This window comes from Rhincodon typus, chromosome 1 (genome assembly GCF_021869965.1).
Source record: "Rhincodon typus isolate 14 chromosome 1, sRhiTyp1.1, whole genome shotgun sequence".
NCBI lineage: Eukaryota > Metazoa > Chordata > Chondrichthyes > Orectolobiformes > Rhincodontidae > Rhincodon > Rhincodon typus.
The window spans coordinates 79,460,526-79,472,626 of NC_063332.1; the positions used below are offsets into that span (position 1 = coordinate 79,460,526).

Genomic DNA, 12,101 nt, shown 5'->3' on the forward strand with positions numbered 1-12,101 from the left:
TCATTTTTCTGAAGAAGGGTCTAGGCCCGAAACGTCAGCCTTCCTGCTCCTCTGATGCTGCTTGGCCTGCTGTGTTCATCCAGCTCTAACACCTTATTATCTCAGATTCTCCAGCATCTGCAGTTCCTACTATCTCTGGAGGAGAATGTAGATGGTCTGATTAGTAAGTGTGCAGATGATGAAAAGGTTGGGGAACTGTGGATAGCGAGGAGGACTACCAGATGACACAGCCAGATATAGATAGGCTGAAGACCAGGCAGAATAATGACAAATGCCATTTAATCCAGACAAATGCAAGGTGAAGCATTTTAAAAGATCTAATGCAGGAGGGAAATATATAGCAAATGGCAAGGATCCTTAGAAGCATTAACATACACAGGGATCTAGGTGAACAGGTCCACAGTTCCCTGAAAGTGGCAACACAAGTAGATAAGGTGGTCAAGAAGGCATATGGTACACTTGCCTTCATCAGCTGGAACAATGAGCATGAAAACTGGCAAGTTGCAGCTGTGTAAAATTTAATTAGGCCACATTTGGAATATTGTGTACAGTTCTGGTCACCACACTACCAGAAGATGTGGAGGCATTGGCGAAGGTACAGAAAAGGTTTACCAGAATGTTGCCTGTTTGGAGAGTATTACCTATGAGGAGAAATCGGACAAACTTACTCAGAGGATACTGGCAGGTACTTTTATCTAAAAAAGCAAAGGAAACTTCGGCTTTTGCAACACCGAATGGACTATATCAGTTTAAAGTCATGCCATTTAGTATGAAAAATGTGCCAGCCACATTTCACAGGCTAACCAATAAAGTCATTATGGAGTTATCCAATTGTGTGGTGGACATAGACGATCTAGTGATTTTTAGTCACAAACGGATGGAATATTTGCAGCATCTATCGGATTTGTTCAATTGACTTCAGGAGGCAGGTTCGGTGATAAACCTGGCTAAGTGTGAGTTCACAAAAGACCAAGTCACATTCCTGGGCCATGTCACTGGACATGGACAGATGGTCCCATGGGATGTGAAAACAAACATTATGGGGAGTTTCCCATACCATCAAGAGAGGGAAGTGCTACGATTCCTGGGACTGAATGGTTTTTATCAGAAGTTTGTACCAAATTTTAAGAATGTGCTTGCTCCACTGACTGACCTGTTGAAGCGGTTCAAAATATTCCAGTGGATGAAGAGTGTCAGAAGGCATCTGACAATTGAAAGCTGTGTTATCCACTATCCCAGCGTTAGCCACACCTAACTACGCAAAGCCATTCAATATTGATGTGAGCGATTTGTGCGTTCCTCCTGCACTCTTACAAGACAATGACAAGAGGATAAAAAGACCTATTGGGTATTTTGCCAAAAAACTGAATATTCATCAACAGAAATATTCCATCATTGAGAAAGAGACCCTGAGTTTGGTGCTGACATTGCAACATTTCAACATTTATATTGCTAGCAATGTATCTGAGACAATTGTGTATACTGATCATAACCCTTGAAAGTTTTTGGAAAAATTTAAGGACAAAAATTCCAGACTACTTAGATGCAGCTTAATATTGCAACTATTCAATTTGAAAATTACACACGTGGCAGGATGAGAGAACATAATTACCGATGCATTGTCGCAACTGTGATGAAAGATGAAGAAGGTGTTTGGTGGTGGAAAAAAAAGATTAAAATGGACTGTAGTAGTGAATGTTTGCATGCTTAGAGTCAATGTAATGTATATGTATTGTACTGTACTAATAGCGTGAAGCTTTAAGCTTTTTAAAAATGAAGCCATCTTTGTATGTTGATGGTGTTTTTTAAGGGGGGTGGTGTGGTGATACTACAGCTTTAAGAGGCGCCCTCTGTCATAGTTTTATTTTCTATGAAAAGAGGTTCAGACAGAGGTGCTGAGGAGTCTGTTCCCAGCCAATAAAGTAAACAGCTTTTGATGCCTTGGGGCTTTTTCTTAAAAGTTACAACAATTCAAGAGCATGAAGGAGTGTGGTCAAGCTCCCACAGAATCCGACAGGATTTTCATTTAATTTTCAGTAGCTGTTGGCATATGGAAGCTGCTTTACATCTCTCCCTGCTCCAGCAAAAGTTGTCTCTCTCACACACACACACACACACAGTCTTCTCTTGATGTACTTTCTTCTTGGAATGGAGAATTATACATGAGATATATTTATTGAATTTGCCTTTGCCAGGGATGTGATTATGGGATGTTACTGTATTGGAACAGTTGCTGCTTAGTAGTTAAATAATCTATTATTCTGTTAAGTTTTCCAATAGAATTATGTTACGTTAGCTCTTTCTTTTGTTTGCATTTTAACTAGATAGTAAGAATAAAGTGTGTTTTTCTTCAAGTGTGGTAACTTGACCAATCAGATCATATCTGGAACACACCGCTTTACACTTGCCTTTAAACATAAGAAAAAGTTGGGGTCTAGGCTGTCTTAACATATTTTGAGGGGGTTTGGTCTGGTCCATAATATGGGGGACCACCATGCACAGCAGAGGAAGGCAGGAAGTGCAGGAGTCCCCTGTGGCCGTCCCTCTTTCTAACAAATGTACCATTTTGGATACTGTTGGGGAGATTACTCTGCAGGGGAAAGCAGTAATCTCTCCCAAAGTATTCAAAATTTAGGGAGCTAGGAAGTAGATTAAAAGCAAAACAGGATTTAAAAGGTAGTAATCTCTGGATTACTTCTGGTGCGAAATGCTAATGTGTATAGAAAAAGCCAGTTAGTCCAGATGAATGCGTGGCTGGAGAGATGGTGTAGGAGGGAGGGCTTTAGATTTCTAGGACATTGGCACTGATGATTGAGAGTGAGTCATGGGGCAGTAGTTGGCCAGATTGGATTTGTCCTACTTTTTAATGTACAGGTCATACCTGGACAATTTTCCACATTGTCACGTGGATTTCAGTGTTGTAGCTGTATTGAAACAGCACGGCTAGGAGTGCAGCATGTTCCAGATCTGGAGCACAAACCTTCAGTACTATTGCCGGAATGTTGTTAGGTCCCATACTCATTGCAGTATCCAATACCTCTAAAGTTTCTTGAAATCATGTGGAATGAAGCTGAATTGGCTGAAGACTGGCTGATGCTGGACACCTCAGGAGGAGGCCAAGATCAATCAACCACTTGGCAAGTCTGGCTGAAGATTATTGCAAATGCTTCAGCCTTAACTTTTGCAGTAATATGCTGGGCTCTCCAGCATCGAGAATGGGGATATTGTGGAGCCTCCTCCTCTAATGAGTTGTTTGATTGTCCACCACCATTCATGACTAGATGTGGGAAGATTGCAGCACTTAGATTGCTTAGTTCTGTGCATCATTTGCTGCTTTTGTTATTTGTCAAGCAAGTAATCTTGTTTGATAGCTTCACCAGGTTGGCATCTCGTTTTTAGGTATGCCTGGTGCTATTCCTGGCATGCCTTTCTGCACTTTTCATTCCTCCAGCTATTAAGTTATGGCAAGCACATCATTCAAAAACAGTGATACGCAGCCACTGACATTCCACTCTCTCTTTCAGAAAACAATAGAAGGGATTACAGCAGAACTAGGTCAGATCAAGGACACTTTCCTCTCCTGAGCCCTATATAGGAATTGGGTCTTTGCCTCTGCATGAAATTAGCAGTCACTCATAACACTGATTACTATTCCCAACTCAAGTAATGAAGCAGTTCCTTCCCACATGTAGCAAGACCTGGACAACATTCAGGCTTAAGGTGATATTGTGAAATAGATTCACACCATAAATATACCAAGCAAAAACCATCTTAAGCAGGACAGAATCATTGAATAGAATCCCTACAGCGTGGAAACAGGCCCTTCGGCCCAACAAGTCCACACTGACCCTTGGAGAATCCCACCCAGACCCATCCCCTTATAACCCACCTAAGCTACACATCCCTGAACACTATGGGCAATTTAGCATGGCCAATCCACCCAGCATGCATACCTTTGGACTGTGGGAGGAAATCAGAGCACCCGGAAGAAACCCACGCAGACACAGGCAGAATGTGCAAACTCCACACAGACAGTCGCCCGAGGGTGGAATCGAACCCGAGTCCCTGGCGCTGTGAGGCAGCAGTGCTAATTACTGAGCCACCCCTCAGCTCAAACAAGATTCAAGAAGCTCTAGCTATCATCCAGCCCCTTTGATTGACACCCCATCAGCCACCTTAAATACTTCCTTGATCACCAACGCACAGTGTTAGCAGCATGTACCGTCTTCAAGAATCAGTAACTTGCCGAGGCTCCTTTGGCAGCACCATCCAAACTTCTAGAAGAATAAGGGCAGTGGGTGCATGGAGACACTAACATTTCCAAACTACCTCGAAAGTCATGCACCATCTTGATTTGGAGCTACATCAGCATTTTTTCACTATCACTGAGTCACTATCTTGATACTGTCTCCCTTACAACACTGTGGGTAAATCAGTGCTATGAGGACGGCAGTGACAACTTTTTCAAGGACAACTGAAGATGGAGTAGAAGTACTGGCTTTGCAGGTGATGTTAAACTGACAGGCTCATTCTTTGCTGGTTTCTTCTCCCCTCCCTCCCATGTTTTTTTTTTAACTAATAGAGTGATATTGACATTTTGCAATGTAAAGGTAAATTTCCTGAACATAATGAGCTTTGGAAAATTGCAAGTAACACATATGTAACATCTTCAACTACGTCATTTCATACTCTGGCTGGAAACAGATTCTGGAGATATGTCCATTTCAAGTTTCATTAGATTTTCTATTTCCAGATTTTTAAACAGATTTATGTTAAATCCACTAACTTCCTTACCTTAACATATTTTTAGTTGCCCTTGAACAGCTGGTATTTTATTCGCTTCCTTCCTTGTGAAAACAAATGCAAAGCAAGAATTTGACGAGACTGCTATTTCCTATTGTCCATAAGTCTCATCTGCACCTGTCATTAATGGACTCTTTAACATGGTCATTTTCTTAATATATCACTTACCAATTCCTTTTATATTCCCTTTTTGCACCTCTCATTACTTTAGGTATATCCCTTTATTGCATTTTATAGCTCTCCCACTCTACTGGATTTACACTTAGGTTGACATCTGTGAAAACCATTACTTTTAGTTCAATACCGCATCTTACCTCAATTCTTGGCTATGTTTACTTTTTACACAAATGGAATAATAGCCTCCTCACAGACATATTTCCACGTGGACTTGCTTTATATTTCATCAAATACTTATTTGACTCTTTCTTATCTATTTGTCTAAAGATTTACCAATCAAAAACTTAACCCAATTCACAATGTCACTTCTCATTCCTTTCAGCCGATTTGTAATAACAGACGGTATGCCTTTAATAAGCATCCATCTGTAACTGAGGTAGAAAATGTGATACAGACAGTCACAGCTCAGTCTGATTACTTGCTGAATTCTTTTTGTTTGGATAATGATGCATAGGAGACAAGAAATGATGAAGAAACTCCTCTATATATTTTTAAAAATATTTTTACTTTCGATTTTAACATATTGCTCTCCCTACCTAAGACAGGATATACTTGCAATAGAGGGAGTGCAGTGAAGGTTCACTAGACCCATATTGGTGATTTCAGGACTGTAATATGTGGAGTTTGGTTCAACTGGAACTGTATTCATTGGAGTTTAGAAGAATGACTATTGGGAGCTGGGTCGCGACTGGGAACCTCATGGTGGGAGCTGAATGCGTGTGGTGGATCGAGCATGGACCAGAGCGATGGTGGCAGATCAAGAGTGGGCTGGTGAGGCAGTGGCGGCCGAGAGCGGGCCTGTGAGGTAGCGGCATGGCATGGGCTGGAAAGCCCGGAGGGGACTGCAGCAGTGGAAAGGAAAGTTGGACTCTCTCAAGTTATCTTTTTTTTTCTTAGCTTATTCTAAGTTAATGTGAATGGCGCCATGCATGTACAGCGAAGGTACACACTTCACACTGTATTTCTACATAGAATACACGTGACAATAAGTAATTCAAATCTGATTAAACTTCTGTAAAATTCTAACAGGCAGGATGTTTCTCCAGGTTGAGGAGTCTGGAAACATTTCAAGGACAAACAAATGCTAGTACAGTAAGACTCTACATACCTTTAGCAGAGACATCCAAAAGATCCATCATTACTGAATCAGCACCTTTTGTATAAACAACCACTTTATTAGTCAGTGGATGTCGGACTACCACAGACATTCTCTTTCGAATTGAGTCAAATGGTAAGATATGCAAGAGTTGAAAATGCAATTGTCCTATTTTGTTAAGTTCCACAGTGACTTGATTACAGGTCTTAGATATTAAAGTGCATTTATAGGCCCGAGCCGCATGTACTAACGCAGCTTCATCTGGACTCTCAGCTTCATAACGCAATTCTTCTGCGGAGGTGCCCCGACCTGCAGGTGAACTGCCTGCAGTTTCATCAAGCTCTTTTGACATATTTTGAACATTTTCATTAGTTTCAGAGGGGCCACCAGTGGCTTTAACTTCCTTAGTTAATCCAACAGATTTTTCCATTTGTTTTTGGAGTACACTGGGTGAGGAAGCCGGCTTCACTCGATTCAGCAGTCTGTTAGTAAAAGTACTTGGACTTTCTGTAGATGAATATTTTCCACTTGAAAGAGATGAAGGGCTTGCACTAGACACTGAAAATTTATGAAACATTTGCTTTATCTCTTCCAGCGACTTGCTTGGAGAATTGCTGACTGAAGGTATTCTGACCTTTATTGACATAAAAATACATCGTAATTAAATAAATAAGCTTTTCCACCTTCACATGAATACAAAAAATTACTTCATTCCAAAAGCGAAAGATTAGTGTTTTTTAAAAATAATGTTTGATACAGTGAAGGAGGACAAGGGATCATTAACACTTTGTTCTTCCACATAATTAATTCATTACAAATTAAGAATCATGACTGATATGCAATTGCCTAGAGAATTCCCTCTGTTTTTACAACTTTTTCTAGAATTGAATTGACTAATATTGGCTAACAATGCAACTCTGCTCCAATCAACAGATAAAGCCAGCTTGTGCAGAGATAGTAAGAACTGCTGATGCTGGAAGTCAGAGATAACACAGTTCCTCCAGCTCCACACTGTGTTATCACTTAAAGCCAACTTGTGTTGTGTTGTGATGTGCAAACAGTAATCTATGTTCAATGAGATCTACTTGGGACTTTATTCCAGGAAACCAAACCGATGCACCACGAATGAACTTGCAGGTGCACAAATTGTGTCTCATACAGATGTCTGGAAGAGCCGAAGGGAAAATTCAATATTAACATAATCACAACGTGAGAGTACAGATCACATTAGTAGGTCAGCGTAATCATCATGTTTTCAATGAGTCATCACTTGAACTGTAAAATAAGATGCCATCATTATTTAATAGTGTTACAAAAAGCTAAAACAATTTTGTTTTGGCTTTGTGGCTGATTTCCAGCATCTGCAATTCTTTTGTATTTTTTTATTTAGTCTAAAATTGTGTTGGAATGGAAGGCTCAATCAAGGACAGAGCATTTTAAAGATCTGCGTATAATCCTTGTCAAATTATTCAATAACAATAGTTCTGAATCCCCACTTTAAAATATTGATAATTTCAATCTCTTGTTCTCACTGCTCACTTGTTCCTCCTCCAAACCTTTCTAAGTCAACCAATATTCATAACTACATTTTCAATCTCTCAAATGGCCAATCTGTAAGCAAGGAGGGGTAGACTGAATCTTTTCCTTGTGCTACTTCCCCATTGGCCTCAAAAAAGTTTGAGTTTTAATTTGAATTTAATGTGCGAACTATGGCTTCTTGGTGATTTCTCCATGGCAATAGTGGCTGGAGTCTACTTGCCAACCAATCAGGACCCTTTTCTAATGCACAATAAACTGTTGCTCCCTTTGAGACTTGGCATTCTTGAATGTCTCTTTTTTCTGAAAAAATTAGTTCACTGATAATCATTACTTTTGATCATAAATGTAATTGCTGCATTTAAAAGAAAACTTAGAAAAATAATCTATACATTTAATAATGTTATGTTTTTGTACTTTCAATATAATGAATCTGAAGTCTCAAGTGCATATTTTAAATTTCCTTCAGAGTTGTTCCCTAATCAGAAGGGTCATAAGCAATTAATATGATCCCAGCTGAAGTTATGACTGATGTTATCACGCAGCACATTGTAAGAAATTTAATATTACCCAAATCAGCAACTGCTACAACCAAGCAGAACAAGGGCAGCAACACATGAAAACACCACTCCCTCCAAGTTCGCCTTCAACTGGCACATATTCCTGACTTAGAAGTATATTACTGCTCCTTCACTGTTGCCAGTCAAAATCCTGGAACTCGCTCCCAACCAATAATGGGTGTACCTTCACCCTAAGGTCTGTGATTCTTCAAAAATGTAACATATTTAAACATTTCCTTTATGAACTGAACTGATTGGACCAATTTCAAAGTTTACTTAACATATAGATAAATTACCATACCTCTTTTTGCCCCACCTTTGACAGCAGGAATACAAAATGAAAACATTAATATAAATCAGTAGCAATCTAATGGGTACATCCTCAAGAGTAGGTAAAATTGGAAAACTAAGATCAAATGAAATTCATTGCACTTATTGTACCTATTTTGTAAGCAGCCCGAACTATGCCACTGCATGAAGTCAAGAAATCTCAAAAACATTCACCAATCCATCTATTAATAGAAACTCCAAATATGGAAATCTAATTAAGTAACAGAAAAACAGTTTAAAGAACTTATTAACTTCTCGTAATTTGCCAAAGTATTTCCCAATAAATTGATTCTATTACATTGTTACTATCATGTGGATAAACCCAAGAATCACTTTTTGCATGGTAGGGTCCCATGGATAGCAATAAGTTGAACTGCCAGCTGATTTTTTGTGGCATAGATTAAAGAAGGCAAATTGGCCAAGGTCCCAGGAGAATACCACTCTTAACAATGGATATTTAAGCACAAAAAGAACAAGCAGATTGCACCTCAGTTAACATCTCAGCTTTAAAACAATAGTCTTCTTCAATGTACAAAACTACATTTGGGGCCACCTACACATTTAATTAAGGTTTACTGTATTTTCCTTTTCAAGCTCCGTTAAAACAATAATTATCGCAATGTGAGTAAAAATCAGAGTTAACGTTTCGGGTCCGGTGACCCTTCCTCAGAACTAAGGAAGTTCTGTCCAACTGATTCCGAGAAACGGTCACCAGATCCGAAATGTTAGCTCTGATTTTTTTTTCTTCACAGATGCTGCCAGACCTGCTGAGCTTTGCCAGCAACTTTGTTTTTGATCCAGATTTACAGCATCCGCAGTTCTTTTGGTTTTTAATTATCGCAATGTAATGCCTTTATCATCTGTAATAGCATAATCTGAGCAATCTTAGACCTTAATTTTTTTTCACATTAGAAGGACCTCGAGTCTGAAAATCTATATGTGAACTCACATCTAACTTTGTCTCTGTCCCTGCCCTTATCCATCTTATTTAATCATTATTTCAAAATTTTTCAGTGAGACTATATGCACTTTCTTTTTAACATCAACCAACATTGAGCTAAGGCAGTGTAATCAATTCAATATTTATTTACTTGAAGGAAGTTAGTTTAATAATAGATTACCACAACACTTGTGAACACTTCATCGGTGCTACTACTTTGCTTGAAGAATCATAAGCTGGAGGAGACTAGAAGTTGACTGAGGAAAAATACATGTTGGATAATATTTTTCATAGTTTACCAAGATGAAGGACGCCAGCGAGAAAGGTATTTTCCATTTTCGGACCTTGTGTCAAAATGAAGGTTCATTCTTCGTGTCTCAGGCCTCCCCTTGTCAAATAAGCTCAACCTCACCACCTCATCTCCATTGCATTGGTGACAGTATGCAACTTCCTTCACCAACAATGCCAGAGATTTTGAAGGTGATCTCAGTTTAAGAAAAAATAATATTACATTCGAGGCAGCTTTGCGTGGAGCTGATACTCACTAAACAGATTGAAACTATACCTACTAATTTCACATCGAACTCATATAAATCAAATAGCAGAGTTTCATCCATCAGTCATATCACAACTTAAATCCATATTTCAGAGTTTTAAGAAAACTTTAATTAAACAAATCAAACTTTGGACAATTGTTGACCTTACCCGCTGTCGTGGCTGGTTCAGGGATGACACCACAACAGTGTTACAGATGGCTAAGGCAAGGAAGAAGTCCAGAATATAAGTGTATTCCAGGCAAGGCACATTTTCTGCCTTATCCAATAAATATAGCGGTTGAGACGTGATTAGTTCTAATTTCCTTAGAAGTTGAGAATCTGGTGCAACATCTCTCTCCTGAAAATCAGAACATTATTAGGCAAAGAATTTGTTAAGATCTGCAGTATAGAGAGTGTGAGGAGACAGAAATTGGGGGAGGCAGACTGGAAATGTGTGTGCAGACAACAAAGGAGAAAGAAATGGTAACTTATTTTAAGGTACAATTCTAATAGCTTTATCTTTCACAAGCATTTAAGTTTCTTTATTTCTGAAGGAAAGGCCTTTCCAAAAATGAAAGGTACTGAAAGAAACATACTGATCATATGTCTGTTGCAGCTTTGGCAGCCTACAAATTTGGAAAAATGTATTAAACTGAGGAAGATGGAGCAAGAGTGAGAAATGTTAACTGAGAGGTTTCACTGTCCATCTACTGTTGTATCAAAGTTAGGAAACTAAAATGGAGATATTAATTATATGACTTTATAATTAAAAGGAACAACACAAAGTGGATGTACTCACAATTGAGGTGCTGAATGCCACTTTACGTGAATATGAAATTGTTTCATGTTTATCCTCATATACATCTTTCTTAGTCAATGTTGAGCATTTAGCAGTCAAGAAATTCAATGAGCTGTGGCTTCCCACTGTTGGTAGAGATCTGCAGCTGTTCGAATGGTGACACTTACAAATAGGTTCCACAGAAATGTTACAAAAATCTTCAGAATTAAAATCCTGATAGAACTCCAGCCTTTTTGCTATTGGGCAGATGAAAGACAAAAATCAAGATGAATATAAAGGGTTGAAGTGCAATGACTCAAACATTCTAGTGTTCTCTTCAGACAAAAAGCACAGATCAGAAATCTCTCAGTACATTTCAAACATTCCTTACAAATATCCCATTTAAACATTTCAAAAGGCATGATGCACAAAATTGTTTTTAAACACATATTCAGTATATATGAGCACAAAATGACTCTTTTCTGCTATGAAACCCATACTGTCCAGAAATGTGTCGGTTAGGAGGTTTAGCCATGGGAAATGCAGAGTTACAGGGATAGGGTGGGGGGGGTGAGTCAGGGTGGGATGCTCTTTGGAGAGTCGGTGTGGATTTGTTGGGCCAAATGGCCTGTTTTCACACTGTACGCATTCTGTTAAATCCCTGACGAGGCCGTTAAATTATGATTTTGTTGGGGATCAATAATTTTCTTTATGTTTAAAGCAGAGAAAGTTTGAGATCTCACGTAGTTAGTAAGGGAATAAAATCACAAGACTCCGTGGTTTTGAACTATACTTCACTGTATAAAATTACAATGTAAAAGTTAAATCAACACATCTTGTACTCTGACACCCAGAACTGATGAGGCAAATGTAAATTGACAGACGAACTATGGTCGATCAGCCCTCAAAACGTATCAAATAGAATATGTAGTTCAGACAGATTCCAGTAACTTCTCATCAACAACCATCAGACTGACACTAACAAGTCACCATAACTCATTGTATTTTTGCTTCCTTCACATACAATGTCATTTCTTAACTTTCAAAGATCTAGCTTTCATTCTCCCTTAAAACCTACAGTCATGCATGGATTGCCTTAATGACTGTTCATTATTGTTTAATCCCTTCCCCTGAGATTGACTTCCACTGGAATCCTGTCTACAGGAGGCAATGGCCTAGTGGTATTATTGCTTGACTGTTAATCCAGAGACCCAGATAATGTTCTGGGCACCCAGGTTCGAATCCTGGTGGAATTTGAATTCAGTAAAAATATCTGGAATTAAGGATCTAATGATGACCATGAATCCATTGTTGATTGTCAGGAAAGACCCATCTAGTTCACTAA

General features: G+C 38.9%; 1 protein-coding gene across 1 annotated transcript in view; it reads right to left on the reverse strand.

Moving 5' to 3' along the window:
* LOC109929396 (phospholipid-transporting ATPase VD) overlaps window positions 1-12,101 on the reverse strand; it is a 144,420-nt gene that overhangs the window by 57,081 nt on the left and 75,238 nt on the right. Inside the window, exons 10-12 of the mRNA XM_048600041.1 lie at window positions 10,778-11,013; window positions 10,148-10,336; window positions 6,089-6,710 (exon numbers count right to left, since the gene is read on the reverse strand). Coding sequence (XP_048455998.1) covers window positions 6,089-6,710; window positions 10,148-10,336; window positions 10,778-11,013 — 1,047 coding nt within the window. The remainder of the gene's footprint in view (window positions 1-6,088; window positions 6,711-10,147; window positions 10,337-10,777; window positions 11,014-12,101) is intronic.